Source organism: Lethenteron reissneri, chromosome 2 (assembly GCF_015708825.2).
Source record: "Lethenteron reissneri isolate LAM-NWPU_2019-01 chromosome 2, ASM1570882v1, whole genome shotgun sequence".
Lineage (NCBI taxonomy): Eukaryota > Metazoa > Chordata > Hyperoartia > Petromyzontiformes > Petromyzontidae > Lethenteron > Lethenteron reissneri.
In genome coordinates this window covers 478,504-497,599 of record NC_083780.1, presented here as the reverse complement: position 1 = coordinate 497,599, position 19,096 = coordinate 478,504, and the positions used below count along the sequence as shown (strand labels likewise).

General features: G+C 51.9%; 1 protein-coding gene across 6 annotated transcripts in view; it reads left to right on the top strand.

The window, feature by feature from the left end:
• The window catches only part of LOC133362815 (serine protease HTRA3-like), a 62,078-nt gene that overhangs the window by 28,304 nt on the left and 14,678 nt on the right, over nucleotides 1–19,096 (top strand). For all 6 annotated transcript variants that reach the window (XM_061582017.1, XM_061581791.1, XM_061581870.1 and 3 more), the window contains 5 exons: nucleotides 1,526–1,739; nucleotides 4,359–4,553; nucleotides 8,094–8,126; nucleotides 18,014–18,128; nucleotides 18,661–18,718. In XM_061582017.1, the coding sequence (XP_061438001.1) occupies nucleotides 1,526–1,739; nucleotides 4,359–4,553; nucleotides 8,094–8,126; nucleotides 18,014–18,128; nucleotides 18,661–18,718 (615 nt within the window). The remainder of the gene's footprint in view (nucleotides 1–1,525; nucleotides 1,740–4,358; nucleotides 4,554–8,093; nucleotides 8,127–18,013; nucleotides 18,129–18,660; nucleotides 18,719–19,096) is intronic.

Below are 19,096 nucleotides of genomic sequence, written 5' to 3'. Positions count from 1 at the left end.
CCAGCGGATTCAAGATCGGCCTCTCTGAATGGTGTTCCAAGAATTTGGAGGCAGTCGCCCTCCAACAACAATAGACAGCGGAGGAGCGATGCTGACAACAATGATCATAGCGCCGGGCGATTAAAATGCAGCAATTTGGCACATTTGTGAGAAGGTAAGAAATTTACACTATGAGATCTCTTTTACCAGTGGCAAAATATAGTAGTAGGTTTTTACCCTTTTAAACTGGTACAAAACTGACACCTTTATTCAGGTGTCAGTTTTGTACCAGTTTAAAAGGGTAAAAACCTACTACTATATTTTGCCACTGGTAGAAGAGATCTCATAGTGTAAATGCTTACCCCGAGCTCTCAAGACTCTGATATTGCACTGTGTTTGAGTTGTACGCCTTCTGGTGTCATCTGGTCCAACACCAATGGGGACTAGGCTCTAAAGAAAGCTGTCTTGGGTGTGGACCAATCAACTTCAAGGACAGTGCATATTATTATCATTATCAGAGTTGCTTCTTTTTGTTTGCTTTTTTGACTACTTGTGTTGTGGTTATTGCAAACATGATGCCTTGAATAAAGGTGTCAGTTTTGTACCACTTCAAAAGGGTAAAAACCTACTACTAAAGTAAGAAATGTATGTGTGAGAGAGGCGTGTGGTGGAGAGGCGTGTGGTGGAGAGGCGTGTGATGGAGAGGCGTGTGATGGAGAGGCGTGTGATGGAGAGGTGTGTGGGTGCATTGAAGGTTTGTGTATGTGGGGTGTGAGAGGGGTGTATCCGTGTGTGATGTGCGTGTGCAGTTATTAGTGCACTGATTCCCGCTCATGGCCAACATTGCTGACGAATATCTGAACCAATCCTGGGCCTCCCCTAGATCTAGTCGACCTTTAATTGAGTACTTGGTGCGGTGTGTAAACATCAGATCAAGGCAGTCTGGCGTGCTGTTTGTCCATCCACTCCCTCGTGTGCCATGCTGGCCTTCGCTAACAGCACTTGCCCCCACAGCCTGTGTAGGCTGCACGGTGGACCTTTGTCTTTTACAGAGGTCTGTGTGCGTGTAAGAAACAGGTGTGTGTGTGTACATCGAGATCAAGGCCATAGCCATGGAGTCAACATTGGGGGGGGGACACATCTTCCAGGGGGTCTGGGGTCCCCCTCCATTTCCTGCCTAAAATAAAAAAATCACTAACACATAGGATGGACTTTTTATTTATTTTTTACAATAATGTCTAATAGTGTATTGTATTACATTGCTCTGTTTTTTTCTTTTTTACCTTTTCTTGTTTCATTGTATGTAATGGCAGAGATTAGGGATTAATAAAGTACAACCATAACCACAATCATATAAACAGAAACCTATTTTATAGCAATATATTGAGGGGGGACATTTTGAGCATATTTGAATATTGGGGAGGATGTGTCCCCCCCAATATATATTATAATTACGGCCTTGATCGAGATACACACCAGGGTAGGTGTGTGAATGTGGTGTGACGCGTGATGGTGCTGTATGGTGGTGCGGTGGGGTGCGACGCAGCCCGTCCACGTATGCGCGCGCGGCCCCCGTGTCGAGCGGCTCGGGGTTCCTTGTCTCGGACGAGGGGCTCATCGTCACCAACGCGCACGTGGTGGGGGGCGGGGGTGCCACGCGCGTCGTCATGGTGACGCTGCGTGGGGGCCGCTCGTACGAGGCCGAGGTCACGGACGTGGACACCAAGGTGGACATCGCGACGATCCGCATCCACCCGCAGGTGTGACGTGCTCGCTAACTCACTCACCCACACAATAACCACAACAACGGCCGTGGCCGTGACGCCACCATGGCGCTTGTGCCAGGCTAGTTGAATCTTGCGGCCACGTGAAGTGTCGAAGGCTCGCTCACAGGAGATCGCGGAACACACCCAGGTGCCATGAGTTGACTGACTGAGATGACTACCAGATGCACCACCTGTGGCCCCACTCGCTGCGTTTGAGCTGACTGGTGCTCTCCTCGTTGTGAGCGTCTCTCCTATGCCCTCTGATGTTGCTGGAGGGCGACTGTCTCCAAGTGCCCAGTCTTGGGCAAGTCCACTTAGCTCCACATCCTACATGATCTGGCCATCACAACCTTGTCTCCCGGGCAAGTGCTGTTAGCGAGCATCTCTGAGGGCTGGCACAGCACACGAGGGTGTGGGTGGCCAACACCACGCCAGGCCGCCTTTGTCTCCCCAGTGGTGATGTTTATACAACGCACCCGGTGCTTATTTCAGGCAGAGTCGACCTAGGGGAGTCCCAGGACTGGTTCAGATAATTGTCACTGGTGTTGGCCGTGAGCGCGAATCTAACTCGGGTAACCGGGTTCGTAGCCCAGCGGGTGAACTGCTACACTACCGCTCCCCACTCATACACACACACTCATTGACCCACTTACTCACACACTCATACACCACACACTACACAAACCCACCATCTGCATCCCCGCAAGGTGTGATGCACTCAGCAAGCATGCAGGGTGGGAGAGATTCCGAAATGGGCAAGGTTCCTTTCACTGACAATGCAATACCTGCTGCAGACGAGTTTGTGGTGTAGCTTTAGGCGGTCGGACCACAGGCACCGCATCGACTCTGTCTACTACTTTCCATTCACCAAAACAACAAACAAATAGAATCTCTGTCCCCAGCGAGTGATGCACCGTCACAACAAATCATGCGTTCGCACGACAAAGCAGTCCACATGGGAGCTTCATGCTACACGTGACTCGGGGTGGAAACAACGGCGCTGTAGGAAAAATTGACCCCCCGTAAATGCCGTTGCGGATGCCTGCTTTGACGTGGACGTGAAGCAGGAACCGTATGTGCAAAAAAAGTGCAATGGCCGTGTACAACCATGTGCTCTTGTCAGATGTGTAAAATGTCAAATTTTTGTCGTATTTAGAATTGAAAGGAATCACGTAATTTGCAGGAAAACAGATTTGTAGCAGTACATTTGATGCAGTGCCGTAGGTTGGTGTTTTACCTTCAAAACAATATTTTTCACGTGTATAAAAATCATGTGACAACATTTCAAAAATTGTTCTCACATATATTTCGGATAATTCCTGCACATTAAAAAAATATTCCATTGAATTTCGAGACCTCAAACATCCTGTACAAAGTTTTGAAATATCAAGAGAAGCTGCTCTGGAACTGGAAAAAATCACAACAGGTTGTAGTAGTTATCTTGGTGGCCATCTTTAATTCTTAGCCTTAGGTTGAACATTCGGCATGGGAACAGCGATTTGCGGTCGAATTTCCCTGCAGACACCTGCTGGTGGCTTGTCACACTAATTGCCTCTCACGTCACACGTTTTTTGGATGACTGCTTGTGCTTGTGTGTATGACTAGACATAGCCTGGCACAAACACCGTGGTGATGTCACCACCACTTCGTGGCGAATGGCGGTTGTTGTTGTGACTGCATTTGTGTGCGCATGCGCGTGAGTGCATGGCTGTGCATGCAAAAACAACATCATACCTCCTCGATGGTGCCGGACTGTAATGCTGTGGTGGATGTGAGAAATGCCATGCAGTTAAGGCCAATTCAAAAATCGGTTATTCCCCACATGGTGCTTGTAGCCACTACAGCGGCCAAATGGGGGCTCTGGATGTGTGCGAGGGGCTGGTAACTCCTCCACCTTCAATTCAACTATCACTGAACTATGTGCAAAATATAGAACAAAGCTTTTGCCGGAGGTTCAGGGTAGACAGACGTCTGACATCTCCTGGTCAAACCTCAATTGTCAGAGGCAGGAGACTGAATCCTTACCCTCGGAGTTCCTCCAGAAACAACAAAAAGCCACTGCGAGTGGCCACGTGGAATGTTCGAACGCTCATTGCGGAGGAGAGGCTACCACTCCCCTGTCGTGAGATGGTCCGGTACTGTCTGGATCTCTGGCATTCAGGAGGTCCGGTGGATTGGCTCTGGCTCCAGTCACTATGAGGGGTGGACAGTCCTCTAGTCGGAGCAGGAGACTGCCAATCAACAGGGAGTGGCTCTTCAGAACAAAATAATGAAGGGGCGTGGGAGCGTGGCAGTGTGGGAAGCTGTAAGCCCCAGGCTACTTTGGGCTCGCCTTCCCATCAACCAGAGGCGAGGAGTGGTGGTGGTGGTTACTTATGCCCCCACCGAAGATCTTAGTCAGTCAATCCATGGCACCTGGGTCTGTCTCGTGACCTCCAGCCAGCGGGCGTTCAACACTTCACGTGGCCTTCAAGGGCACTTAGCCTGGCACAAGTGCCACGGTGACGTCATCGTCACTTCGTGGCGGTTGTCGTTGCACATGCGTGACTGCGTATGCGTGTGTGAAGGTGTGTACGTCCGTGACTGTGTGTATGTGGGCGTGCATTTGTGCAGCAACCGCTGGCCGTCCTGCAGCTGGGCCGCTCGAGTGAGCTGCGGCCTGGCGAGTTTGTGGTAGCCATCGGCAGCCCCTTCGCTCTGCAGAACACCGTGACCACCGGGATTGTGAGCACTGCGCAGCGTGGGGGCCGCGAGCTGGGCCTGCAGGACTCCGACCTCGACTACATCCAGACCGACGCCATCATCAATGTGCGCGCCGCACCACGGCACTCACCGCACCACGGCACTCACCGTAACACACCGTTACACCACACCGAGATACTCGCCACAACGTGACACCACACCGTGATACTTATTGCACCCACGGTACGGCGATAATCACCACACTGCACCACAACACAATGCGCACAACACCTCACTGTGATACTCACCACCCTGGATCGCAAAACACCAAACACCACACCGTGATACTTTCACACACTCTCATACTCTCTCACTCCAACTCTCACATCAACAAACACTATTCGCCACTAGATGTACTTTATGGCCACGTGAAGTATCGAACGCATGCTGGCAGGAGGTCACGGGACAGACCCAGGTGCCATGGATTGGCTGACTGAGATGATGGGCCGATGCACCACCTGTGCCCCCTAATGTGCCAACTTGCTGTGTTTTAGCCACCCGGCGCTCCACTCATTGTCGTGAGCATCGCTCCTCTGTTGTTGCTGGAGGGCAACTGCCTTCAACTGTCCAATAGCGTCCTTCACGAGCCTCCTCCACAGAGATCGATCTTTACACTGCTAGTACCAGTAATCAGCAAGTCCACTCAGCTCCACATCCTCTTGTACCACATCACCCCATCTCTTCTCTAGCCCGTGCCACGCCGGTTTAGCCCCTTTTATCCAACTGAAAAAAGCTATTTAGGTATACGGTGTCTGGGAATGCGGGCTACATAACCCAGCCAATGCAGCCTTGCCTGCTGGAGGAGCTCACCGATGGGACTTTGTCCAGATCTTTCAAGGATTTGTGACCTCACACAATCCAGCCTGGTTAAACTCAAGATGGATTGTAGGCAGGCCAGCCTAAATGTTTATAACTTGCGAAGATGTTCCTTTAGGGGGGTCCACGTTTCACAAGCATAGATAAGGGAGGGCATGACGGTGACCAAGAAGACCTGAAGCTTCGTGTAGAGCGACAGACCAGGAAGCTTCCACACAGTATTACGCATCCGATGAAAAGCAAATGCCGCTCGACTGATTCAAAGTGAGACCTCTGCTGTCAAACCAGAGCTGGTCATAAGCACACTGCCCAGGTATGGAAAACTCCACTCACAACTGCCCCATCACCAATGGGGAGTTGAAGGAGTGGAGTGTTTGATGGCACAAAATACCCAGGCAGGTGCTTCATTTTTGTGGGGCTGATGGTAAGGCCCCACCTCATAGTGGCACATCCCAGATTGAGCAGCAGCACTTCCAACTCCTCTAAGTGAGCAGCAATGACCCGATCATCAGCATACATAACATGGTTGACCAATAGGGTGCCATCCCTTGACCGCACCAGGGCATCAATCAGCCTCCCATTGTATCTGTATCAGACAGAGATTCCTCCGGTACAGCCAGAGAAGGCTTCACAAACTAAGTGGTAAGAAACAAGTTTAATTATCTGGGAGCCAGAGGACATCCCTGTCACACCCCAAAGTGAACAGGGAATGGCTCAGACTCCTGCCAAAATAGTTTTATCCGGGCCTGCCCACCATCATCAAGGTCCTTAATGATTTGTGAGCAGAGAGTTAGGGACTCCGAAAGCATGAAGAACAACCCAGGGCCCAGGCCTATTCATGGTAGCATAGGCCTTGATCAGGTTAATAAAGCAGAGATGTAGGTCCTCCATAATAGATCTTTTTTTTGTAGATCCTGTCGGAATTCGCTATACCTCTGCTGTAGCAGACAGACAGAAAATATGTCATCTGTGCAGGAGCGCCCTTTCCTAAAACCACATTGGGGCTACGCAAGCCTCTCCTAAGCGTGCCTGGCAAGGCGATGTTGAATAATCCTTGCCAGAACCTTTCCCGGGCATACTCAGGAGAGAGATGCCCCTATAGTTGTTACAGTCTGTGCGGTCCTCCTTCTTAAAGAGAGGGACCACCTTCCAATCCAGCAGAACCCGTTCAGTGGTCCAGACTGTTATTGTGATGTTATATAGGAGAGTCTACACACAAACACCACTCTCCCTCAGAATTTTGCTTTGAAGATCATCTCAGAACAGCGTGTTGGTAATTACAAGCCCATGGGCTACACAAAAATCTATCAGCTTCCTACCGTTGTGATTGAACTGATCTGGCCCATACCTTCCAATCACTCCAGACCAGGTGTTAGCATCATGACCAACTCGGGCATTAAAGTCACCCAAGAAGATGACTCTATCCCAAGGGGCCACTTTAGCTAGCACCTGTGACAGGTCATAGAAGGCATCTGACTCATCAGCCTTGCCTGCATCCCTCCACTGATGTTCGTATTTGGTGGGGGCATAAGTAACCACGACCACCACTCATTGCCTCTGGGGCTTACAGCTTTCCACACCGCCACGCTTCCATGCCCCCTTCCTTCTTTTGTTCAAAAGATGAGCCACTCCCTGTTGTTTCGCAGTCTCCTGCCCCGAGTCGAGGACTGTCGACCCCTCATGGTGGTAGGAGCCAGAGCCGGTCCACCGTACCCCCTGAATACCACAGCGATCCAGGCTGTACCGGTCCAGCTTCTGACAGAGGAGTGGCAGCCTCTCCTCTGCAGTGAGCATTCGAACATTCCATGTGGCCACCCGCAGTGGCTTTTGGCTGTTTCTGGAGGAACCCCGAGGGTAAAGATTAAATCTCCTGGTTCTGCCAAATGGGGTTTGGCCAGGAGACGTCATCGACGCATGTTACCCTGGGGCCTCCGGCACAAGCTTAAGTACATGTTTTTTCCATAATTTAGTGGTACTTGAATTGAAGGTGGAGGGGTAACCAGCCCCTCGCACCCGTCCAGAGCCCCCTTTGGCATGAGGGGAATGGCCAATCGAAATTTGCCCTCCCGCCATGGCACTGCTCACCACAGCGTTACCGTCCGGCACCAACGAGGAGGTAGGGGGTTGTTTTGCCAGATAAAGATCCCCCATATAGCCTAAACAGACTGTTGGGGCAAGTTCTGTTAGCGAACACCTAATGAAGGCCAGAACGGCACACAAGGGGGTGGGTGGCCAACACCACGCCCCGCCGCCTTTGTCTCCCTAGTGGCAATATTTACACATCACACCAGGTACTAATTTGAGGCTGAGTCGATCTAGCGGAGGCCCATGACCGGTTTAGATTAATTATCGTCACTGATGTCGGCCATGAGCGGGAATCGAACTCAGGTCGCCAGCTTCCTAGCACAGCGCGCTAACCGCTACACTATCACTCCCGTACACACGCACACTGTCACACGCACTCTCTCACACACACTCTCACATTCACTCTCACGCACTCTCTCACCCATACTCTCTCACTGTCACACACTCTCACACTCTCACGCACTCTCTCACACACACTCTCACACTCACTCTCACATATGCTAACACACAATCTAGCACTCTCTCTGACACACACTTTCACACTCATTCACATACTCTCACTCTTGCCCAAAAACTCAGATTTGACAGTGGTGATGATGTTGGTAATATTGATAGTTTCCGGTGATGTTGGTGATGATGTTAATGATGGTGATGCCAGTGATGCTGGTGTCGATGGTGATGATGATGTTGGTGATGTCATTGCAGTACGGTAATTCTGGAGGGCCGCTCGTCAACCTGGTGAGTGATGTCACATGACCCTGACCCTACTCTGGGGCACCGGCTGTCAAACACAGTGCGACCACGACGACGATGATGAGGCAGCCTGCGCGATGATGTAATAACCATGATGATGTTCACGTTGGTTGTAGTGATGGTAGTGATAATAATAAACGTACTTTCATTTTATAAATAACTAGCTTTACTACCCTGCTTCGCCTGGTACTTGGATTCTTGTCTAGGATTAATTTCATATTCCCTTATATTTCACTGAAAACCCCTGAAAAAATTCCTGCTTGCAATAAAGAAAAAAGCCGTAACAAATCAATGGAACTAATCGGATGTTTTTCACTGAAGGAAATTCAACCCTAACCCACTTATACGCAAGGTCGATTTAGGCAACTCGGGAAGGGAATTACGTGGCGAGCTGAAAATTGTCGCGTTCCCTTAGAAATTCCAGGCAGCATGAGCGGTGCAAATTTCATGACGTCAGAGATCAGCCGTCGAGAGTTTTTGCTGCTTCACACAAACAGATGTATTTTCTGCTTTATATTTAATAGCGAACTGAAAATTGTCGCGTTGACTTAGAAAATCGAGACAGCTATGCCACGCATTTGTGCGGGATACACGGCCTACGCGGAGAATGCGGACGTCAGCAGGCACACCGCATTACGTTTCCGCATGCGGGCGACATGACAGATGTGACGTCACAGCTTACTTGCCGTGCAAAATAGATGCATTATTGCGCCCCCCCCCCCAAAAGTATCTTTTTATAATTTTTGCATGGTGTACAGTCTGGAAAGTACCCACATGTCAAATTTCAAGTTTGTTGCATGTTGGGCAGTATGCTAAACATTTTGAACAGACACACATATTCACAAATTTCCCTTTTATATAAATTAAGATTAATGTACAACGCTGTACATTAATTATATAAGGACCAACTACCTTATACAGGAACTACTACCAAGTAAATGAAAACCCTACTACTACCAAGCAAAATCAAAATTAATAAACAATTGTCACCAAAACAAAATGCACAAACAACAAAGGTTATCACAACAACAAATCAGTCCATGAGGTCTACTACACATCCCAGAGCACAGTCCCAACTTCTCAACCAAGCCAGGAAACCTTCATAGAAGGGGCGGTGATGGAGTGCCAAAAAGGTAACGACTCATTTATACCAATCGCTCCAATGTCCACAAAGAATTTGGAAAACAATGCATCCTTGAAGGTGATTAGAGACCGAATAGGTAGCCAGTGGAGGGGTCGTGAAGTGGGTGTACGTAATATGATGATGCTTACGGGTATGAGTAAGTACTCTTGCAGCTGCGCTTTGGCTGTACTGCACACGTTGGATGAGAAACGAAGGAAGACCAAATTAAAAAAAACATAGCAGTCGTCTATTGCTTCGGCAGTCATATCGGAGAGAGTTTCGGATACGGGAAATGTTACGAAGATGAGATGAAAGTAAACGGGCTTGCACATATAGGATATGTGAGAATAAAAGGAGAGGTTACAGTCAAGAATGAACCCCAAATTTCGTGCCTGTTGACGAATATGAAGATCAGAGTCAAGCAGACCGACGGTAGATTGCTGATGTGAGGTAATTGATTTGCCCAACTAAGAGAACTTCCGTTTTCTAGTTATTTAGTTGAAGAAAATTTTCTGCGAGCCAGTCAGAAGTTGCAGTAAGACAGGACGTCAGGGTGGAAAGTGGATTTAAATCAGACTGATTGAAAATAATAATTAATCTGTGTATCATGTTCAGGAAATTGTGTTTTATACCAAAAGCTTGAAATGAGTTTGCCAAGAGGAAGAACCTATATATGTCATTAGACCTCCTTTACGAGTACTAAAATATAATAATAGGGGGTTTCCCCTTTTTTCTGGCAACAAAACTGAAACCTTTTTACAAGGAATCATGTGTGCATTAACGACAATACGTGTGGTCAAAATGTAAACAAAAAACACACTCTGATAATATATGCATTGTCCTCGAAACTGATTGGTCCACACATGATTCCTTGTGTAATAAAGGACTCGACTACGGTATCTGGCTTGGTGTCCTTTATTCGGGTTCGCCTCCTCTTTCCCCACACCGCTCTCTCGCATAGACTCTCCGCTCTGCGGCCGACGCTATTGTCGCTGCTGTAGCCTCTCTCTCCTTTCTCCAGCAGCCCCGCTGCTGGACTCTTCGGCAGCCTCTCTGGCTGCTCCCGCTGCAGCCTCTCCGGCTGCTGTCTCTCCCTCTCGTAGGCAGCCCCGCTGCTGGTCCTCTCGGGCAGCCGCTCCAGCTGCTCTCGTTACAGCCCCCTCGGCTGCTCCTGGTTCCTCCGGGGTCGGTCACCGCTGGCCGACGGTGCCAACCGTACTCTGTGCGTGTGTGGCGATCTCGCCACCCCCAGCTCTCGCCCTGCGTGGCCCCACTCAAGCTCAGTCCTCGATCACTCCCCTCCTCTTCCGGTTTCTCCCCTTTAAGACCTGAACCCTTACCCCCACGTGACGTAACTCCTCCCCCTCGTGACGTCACATCCGGAAGGTCATTTACGCCCGCATTACACCACCCTCCCCCGTAGAGAAAACCCAGCCGTCCTCGGCTGAACAAAACCTCTGACAAGTAATGCGAGCGTAACTGACCCAGACACACCAAAGGACACGAAGCATGCAATAAATATAACAGTAAGAACAACAACACCACATGAACAAGTAACGAGCGAAACCGACCCAGACACATCAAAGGACACAAAGCATGCAATAAATATAACAGCAAGAACAATAACACAACATGAACAATTAACGAAACGTGAGATATTTAGAATGTGTGCGGGTCGCCGGCCCGTCCCGGACGGTCGGCGGCCCTCCCGCAGAGCGGGAGCGTGATGGGGTCTTAAGAGCAAAAGGCCGCAATCCTCCTGTCGCTGTCGGAGGCCCACCAGCATCCCGGTCCCGTGTACCCGACGGCTCAGCCACGGAGGTGTCCTGCGATTGTGCTGGCAGCGGGGTCGAAAGGGCTGCGGGGCTCGGAGTTCCCGCAGTCCTGGCAGGCACCCCCCGAGCAGAGCCCCTCCTCACCTGCGGCGTCACGGCCGGTCTGTCTGCAACAGGCACGACAGGTGCTCTTGCAAGATCAACGGACGTAGGCAAGGGTGAGTCGGCAGCAACAGACCCCGGCAAGGCAACATCAGGAGATGACGCATCAGGTAGAGGAGCAACATATGGTTTCAAACGCGAAGTGTGAACGAACCAGCGACGAGATCCAATCCGAACACGTGCCGACTGCGAGTTGGGAACCTCAATGAGGCGGACGGGCCCTTGCCATGGCTTGTGCAACTTAGGTGAGGTACCTGGCCGCACTTGCGGACAATGGAGCCAGGCCAGGTCCCCAACCTTCCAGGGGCACTCCCCCTTAGAGCGCCGAGCATACCGCTCGTTCCGGGCCTGAGCTTTGGCCGTAGCCACGCGGGCCCCCTCCCGCGCCTCCGTGACCCGGCGAACGGTGTCTCGGATGTAATCTGGAAGTGGCTTACCAGGTCCCCTCACCCCGGTACCCAACTGCACATCCATCGGTGGCACGTTTTCCCGACCATACATCAGGAAAAACGGCGAATATCCTGTAGCCGCATGCGGCGTCATACGGTACGCCGAAAGCACCCCAGGGATGTGCAAATCCCAATCCGATTGTTGTTCACTCACCGTGTGGCACAACATGGCGGACAAGGTCCGATTTAGCCGTTCGACCATACCATCCGTTTGCGGATGGTATGGAGATGTCCGTATTTTCTTAGTCCCAAGAGCTGCGCACACTTCCGCCAACAATTTAGAAGAAAAATTTCGGCCCTGGTCTGTGAGGAGTCTCTCCGGCGCACCCTTGTCCATAACGTACCCAAACAGAAAGGCGTCGGTAATAGCCGCGGCCGATTGGTCGGGCAACGGCCAGGCCATCGGCCAACGGGAGAGGTATTCCACCCCAACCAGCAAATATTTATTACCCCTCGCAGATGGTGGGAAGGGTCCCAAAATGTCCAGTGCCACCAATTCATTAACTCGAGACACCTGAATGGACTGTATCGGCGGCACATAAGGATGTTTAGGTGGCTTTCGCCGGGCACAATCTGGACACGCACGCACGTGCCCGACGAAATCTGTCGCAATGCCATGCCAAAAATAATGACGTTGCAACGTCAATAAGGTCTTTTGAACACCCAGATGTAAGAGCGTGTCACAATGGAGAGTTCGGATCAATTCGTATCGCAAGGACGCCGGCACTACCAGACGCCAGCATTCCTGGACGCCTTCCCGCCACATGAGCAGACCATCCCGGAGAGCGGTTTCCGGCACCCCACCCGTACTCGGACTCCCCTTGTCCCCCACAGACCGCTTCCGTAAGGACAACAACGAATCATCCAACATTTGCTCCCGAATCCACACAGACCGTGGCAGATTCAAAACCCCATCAGTCGGACCCGGCTCCATCGGAGCATCCGGCATCTTGACAGCCAGCACAACCGGCTGAGGGGGAGATTGAATCAGCGCACACCTATGCGTCCCCGACGCGCACGCGCAAGGGGAGCGCTGCGGCAATCTTGAAAGTGCGTCCGCATTGGCGTGGCGCACCCCCTTCCGATGGTGAATTTGGAAGGAAAATTCTTGCAGCGTGTCCAACCAACGCACCAACTGGCCGGATGGCTGGTCCATTTTAAGAGCATACTGCAAGGCCGCATGATCCGAGCGTACAATAAACGAACGACCATACAGGTACGGTCGAAATTGGCGTAGAAAAAAAACAACAGCCAAAAGTTCCCTGCGAGTGACGCAGTAGCGGGTTTCTGCGGGAGACAAAACCCAACTACCGTACGCCACCACGCACTCCACACCTCCCTTAGACTGAGACAACACCGCGCCAATGCCTGTGTCGCTCACGTCCGTATCAAGAATGAAGGGGTGATCGAAATCCGGATAATCCAACGTTGGCGCCGTTGCCAGTAGATCGCGCAGGCCCTGAAAAGCCGCCTCTGTCCGGCGGTCCCCAACCAAATTTTCGTCCCTTACCCGTAAGGAGGTGCAAGGGCCTCGCGATCGTCGCAAAATTCGGAACAAATCTCCGATAATATGAGGCAAATCCCAAAAAGCGACGTACATCCCCCACGGTGGCCGGGGTTGGCCAATCCCGGACGCACGCTGTTTTCTCCGGATCCGTAACAACCCCATCCGCACTCACAATATGCCCCAAATAACGGACGGACCGTTGCAGTAGGTGACATTTCTTAGGTTTAAATTTCAAATTCGCGGAACGCATCCTCGTGAACACCGACTCCAACCGCCGTAAATGTTCATCAAATGTGCGGCTGAAGACGATAATGTCATTCAAATATATGAGACATGTCTCCCACTGCAACCCCGTCAACACAAGTTCCATCAACCTTTGAAATGTGGCAGGGGCCGCGTTCAGCCCTATCGGGAGACAATTAAACTGAAACAACCCCTGCGGCGTACGAAATGCAGTTTTCTCCCACGAGGGCTCGTCAAGGGGGAGCTGCCAGAATCCCGAAGAGAGATCTAGCGTCGAAAAGAACTTGGCCCCCGACAAGGCATCGAGGGAGTCGTCCATACGCGGCAGGGGATACGCATCTGCCACCGATATTTTATTCAATTTCCGGAAATCAACACAAAATCGCATTTTGCCGTCCTTTTTCTTGACCAAAACAACAGGCGCGCCCCATGGGCTGTTAGATGGAGATATTATGTCCGCAGCCAACATGTCATCCACTGCCCCCCGAACATGTTCTCGTTCAGCCAGACTCATCCGGTGCGAGTTCAACCGAATAGGGGCAGCGTCCCCTGTGTCAATATGATGGTAAAGCAACGAGGTGCGTCCTAAATCCAAATCGTCAGAGCTAAACACATCCGAATAAGCCAATAACAATTTACGAATCGCACCCCGTTGTTCCTCGGACAGGGAAGAATTTTCCCTACATAAGTCAGCAATCCAGCGATCATCCGAAGCTCTCGACACCGAAATTCCATCAACCACACCCTGGCTGTGCAGGCAATCCTGAGCCGTAAATGCCGTAGTGGCATGTCCCACCACCGTACCAGCCGGAACACATACGTGCTCGGCACTCGCATTGAGCACCTGCAAAAACGGTTGTTGGTCCGGCCGGACAATGGTCTGCGCCCCAACCAGCGCCAATCCGGCCGTTATGGTGGCGGATGGCGAACAGGTCGCCCCCAGGGCGACGGCAGAAACGAAATTTTGCGGCCACCCGGCAATTCAATACAATTCTCATTAATTTTAATCAAAATGGGCATCTTAGCCAGAAAATCAGTGCCCAATAAACAAGGAACAGTCAGAGATCTTGAAATTAACACTATTCCCGAGGCCGACACTTCCCCGATAGATATTTTAGCGTCCACCTGTCCCACAATGCCCATGCTACCCCCGTTCGCAGCGACGCACGACCCGTATACCGGACGCACGGCCATCGGTGGGATGCCCAGGAGATGGAAAATGACATCCGATATAATGGTCGCGGACACACCGGAATCAACCAAAATACGCACGTCCACCCCTTGTATAGACCCCGGTACAGTAGACGAACCAGTAGCGGCCGCGACGACCCTCCGTGCCAATTTACGCCACTGTGTCACCGAGCGACATGGCCCCGTCGATGGCCTCTCGTTAATAACAACACCCGGATCGCACGACAACGGTGATGGGTGAGGTGTAAAGCCTTGCCGGGTGTCTGGTGCGCACCGACTTGCCTGTCTTGGAGGTTCCTTCTTTGGCGCGTCCATTGACGAGGCCTCCTACTGGGGCGGATCCGGGATACGGGCCCAGCAGTCCCTGGCGTAATGGCCCCTACGCCCGCAGCGGAAGCAGTCAACGTCGTTGCGCCGCATCGCAGGCCCCGCGTCCCGACGGCCCCGTGCCGGCGGTGCAGCACGCGGGACCGGCCTACCGCGGCCCGACCATGGACCCGAGGCGGCCGTCAGCTCCTGCGGGCTCCCCTCATCCGGCACGTATACCGCCTTCTTAGGGTCCCAACCCACGGCACCTCCCTCGATGATGGGTCCCCCCGTCCACGCCGCGACTTGCTTCCACCGGCGCAGGTTAAACTGGGCGTCCAGACATTTAGCTGCCGCCCGGGACGTCAGCTTCTCGTGGCCACACATCGGCATGGGGATCCCCAGATCCCGGGACAGCTCGAGCATCTTACCCAAGATGAGAGGCTCGAGCAGGTCAGGCTTCGTCTCCGGATATGCGGCCATAGCCAACTCCAGCACCGCACCCCTAAACGTCACCGGCGACTCCTCGGGCGCTCGCTGTCGTTGAGCAAATCGGCGATGAGCATCATCGGGTGGCTCGTAAGCATCCGCCATTTCGTCAAAAACTCCTCGTAATGTTTTCTTCTTTTCGGCCGTTATAGAACGAAAGAATCTGACCGACTCGTCATCCAGAAGAGTCGGCAGCACTTCCAAAGCCTCAGCGTCAGTCCACCTTGCAGAGCGTACCGCCGCCAAAAATCTGCAGGCGAAAGCGCTCCAATCGCCCCCGATGGAGAATTCCTTGACCGTAGTAAGATGACGACTGCGACTCCTTGGCGCGCCGTCCTCAAGCGATGAATCCTCCGGTGGCAGGTTCAAAATGGCGTCGCATCGCGGCGTGGTCAAGATGGCGGCTTCCCGTCGCGGAGAGCGCAAGATGGCGGCCTCCCGCCGTCCTTCCCCCAAGATGGCGTCTTCGTGCCGCGTGGCTGATGGCGTCGACGGCGAAGGCAAGGCGGCGGCCTGTGGACCACCCTCGGCTCCCCCAAACGCCGTCCTCGGCGTTACGAGGGCACATAACTGCGCCAACACATTCTTGAGCGTCTCAAGCTGCTCCGCCATCTGTGCCCATCGGAAATCCGCGTCCGTTGGTGCTGACGGGCCCGCCGACGCGGCGACATCTTGAACCCCCGGACCCGCACTCGCTCCAGGCCGGGTCTCCTCCACCAACGCAGCTGGGTCCATCGCTGGAGGGAGGCCGTCATCGTCGGATGATGAAGCAGATGATGGCGTCGGAATATTCTTTTTTCTTAGTTGCTTTGACATGCCGACACCAGTGTAATAAAGGACTCGACTACGGTATCTGGCTTGGTGTCCTTTATTCGGGTTCGCCTCCTCTTTCCCCACACGGCTCTCTCGCATAGACTCTCCACTCTGCGGCTGACGCTGTTGTCGCTGCTGTAGCCTCTCTCTCCTTTCTTCAGCAGCCCCGCTGCTGGACTCTTCGGCAGCCTCTCCGGCTGCTCCCGCTGCAGCCTCTCCGGCTGCTGTCTCTCCCTCTCGTAGGCAGCCCCGCTGCTGGTCCTCTCGGGCAGCCGCTCCGGCTGCTCTCGTTACAGCCCCCTCGGCTGCTCCTGGTTCCTCCGGGGTCGGTCACCGCTGGCCGACGGTGCCGACCGTACTCTGTGCGTGTGTGGCGATCTCGCCACCCCCAGCTCTCGCCCTGCGTGGCCCCACTCAAGCTCAGTCCTCGATCACTCCCCTCCTCTTCCGGTTTCTCCCCTTTAAGACCTGAACCCTTACCCCTACGTGACGTAACTCCTCCCCCTCGTGACGTCACATCCGGAAGGTCATTTACGCCCGCATTACACTTGTAAAAAGGTTTCAGTTTTGTTGCCAGAAAAAGGGGAAAACCCCTATTATCAACCTATAGGCCGAGCACGTTCAAAGAAGTGGAAACGTGAAGGAACTGATTTAAGAAAGGGGAGAACATCGAATGATGAATTTCACGTTCCAGTAAGGCAGATAATAGCTACACTACATATTACTTTACCAGGTAAGACCCACTGAGATACAAAGCTCTTTTTCAAAGCAACCTTGCCACAAATAATAGCTTATCATGTGGATTTTTTTTTACAGCAGCCAAATGCTCTAAACGCCTATTTCCGAATGTGGGGGGAGAAGCCGGATGACCGAAAGAAAAATCCACGCGACCTCGGGGAGAACATGCAAACTCCAAATATGTAGGCCTCAGTGTCGGAATCTAACCCACTACCTCCTGTATACCAGGCGAGGCAGTTAACATCCAGACACCGTGGCACCCTCAGTCATCCCCTCCAGAGGAAAATCATCAATACTCAATGTTGTATTGTTAATTCAGAGAATGTTTAATAAGGAAAATGTAATCATCATGGGTATACAGAATGTGGGGCAGGTGTAGACGGGATGAGAGTTTGTGGAGGAGACCATTGATTCTTGCCGAGTGGCAGATGACGGAGTCTATGCGATATGATGGGTATATGAGATTGGGAACCAGCGATGAGAATTAATGATGCATTTGTTCGCATGAGTCAGGTCAATTGATGAATGCATTCTCCGACTGTACACCTACGGTGTACTGTACATAAGGCCGTCGTTGTATTAATCCCCGCAGTTGACAAGCCGAGTGGGCGCTTGGGTCAGGATGATGCGGAAGTGTATTTCAGGCCCAGCAGAAAATCAGGCGAGTAACTCGTTGCTACATTTCAGAAGTAGGTGACGTGTTTTAGTGACAGAAGCGACACCGGATCAACCAAGCCGGTTTAGCCAGCCGGAGACGCCGCCGAGAGGACCGCGCTGATGTATGCAGGTAACCTCCCAGCCACATAATAGCCGCTAAAGATGAGCCAGCGGGCAGCAAGGTCGCGACCAATGACCACACAGGGGACCAGGGGAAATGCGGCAGTTGATGGAGGGTCCACAAGGTGGGTGGGAAAAGGTGGAAAAGGTTGAAAAGATGGTGGCCACCACTGCAGCTTTCCCTGAACCAATGGCCCGGGAAAACCAAGTGGTAGGCAATGATGTTGATTATGACGGTAGTGATGTTGGAGGTGATAATGTTGATGATGTTGATGATGTTGATGGTGTTGATGAGCTAGGATGGCGAGGTGATTGGCATCAATGCGCTCAAGGTGGCTGCTGGGATCTCGTTTGCGATCCCCTCTGACCGCATTCGCCTCTTCCTCTCCGAGTCGCACCACCGGCAGACCAGAGGTGGGGAGTCCTCCCTCCCTAATCCTCTACCTTCCTTCCAGTGCAGCAAAAGTAGCATATGCTCTGGGCCCCGAACTTTCAAGTGCCCCGCACCAAATGCTTTCAAGCTATCAGTGATTCTACACTTGCTCTAATACTATAGTACTATACTGCCTTCAACTTGTATGAACGACTGCGTGTTTAAGGTTAGCATTTTGTCGTATTATCTGCCTGTATAGCAAATGAAAAAATATAATTACTTTACTGTGCAAGTACAAAATGTGTGTTTTAATATGTATGTGTTTTTTTACTTAGGGCCCCTTTATAACAAATTCTACAGGCCCCGCACCAGCTTAATCCGGCACTGCTTCGTTCTCTTTCTCCCATCCTCCTTTCATCCTCCCTTTCCTCCTCCCTCCCTCCTCCTCACTTCCCCCTCCCCTTACTCCTCCCTCCCCCTTCTCTTCCCGCTCATGCACATTCTCTTCCTCCTCCAACCCCCCCCCCCCTTTTTGTCGTTATGGCGATGATGATATCCTCGTCGTCTTCACAGAGAAGAACGAGATGAAGCGACGATACATCGGCATCAGCATGCTGACGCTCACCACGAGGTGCGAGCCCTCACTCCACATTCACCACAGCCTCGCCACATTCATCACAGCCTCGCCACAATAACTCACTCATTCACCTCACTCGCCACAGTCTCACCACATCCTCGACATGCACGCTAATAACGCATATTAATAAAGCGCTTTCCTACAAGGTACTCAAGGCAATGGCACATCACAACATAAACAAATCTTTGTCCAAGGAGAGGAAAAACGAAGAAGCTGGGACTTAAACTAGGGGGGGGGGCAGAATGAAGCCTTCGGGGTGGCCACACAAGCACAAGGCCCCGGTGAGGCTGTAAGGTAACCAACTTGTCCACTTTGGGGAGCCTCATAGGTCAAAAAGGAGAATGTTAAACTTCAATCTGAACTTCATAGGGC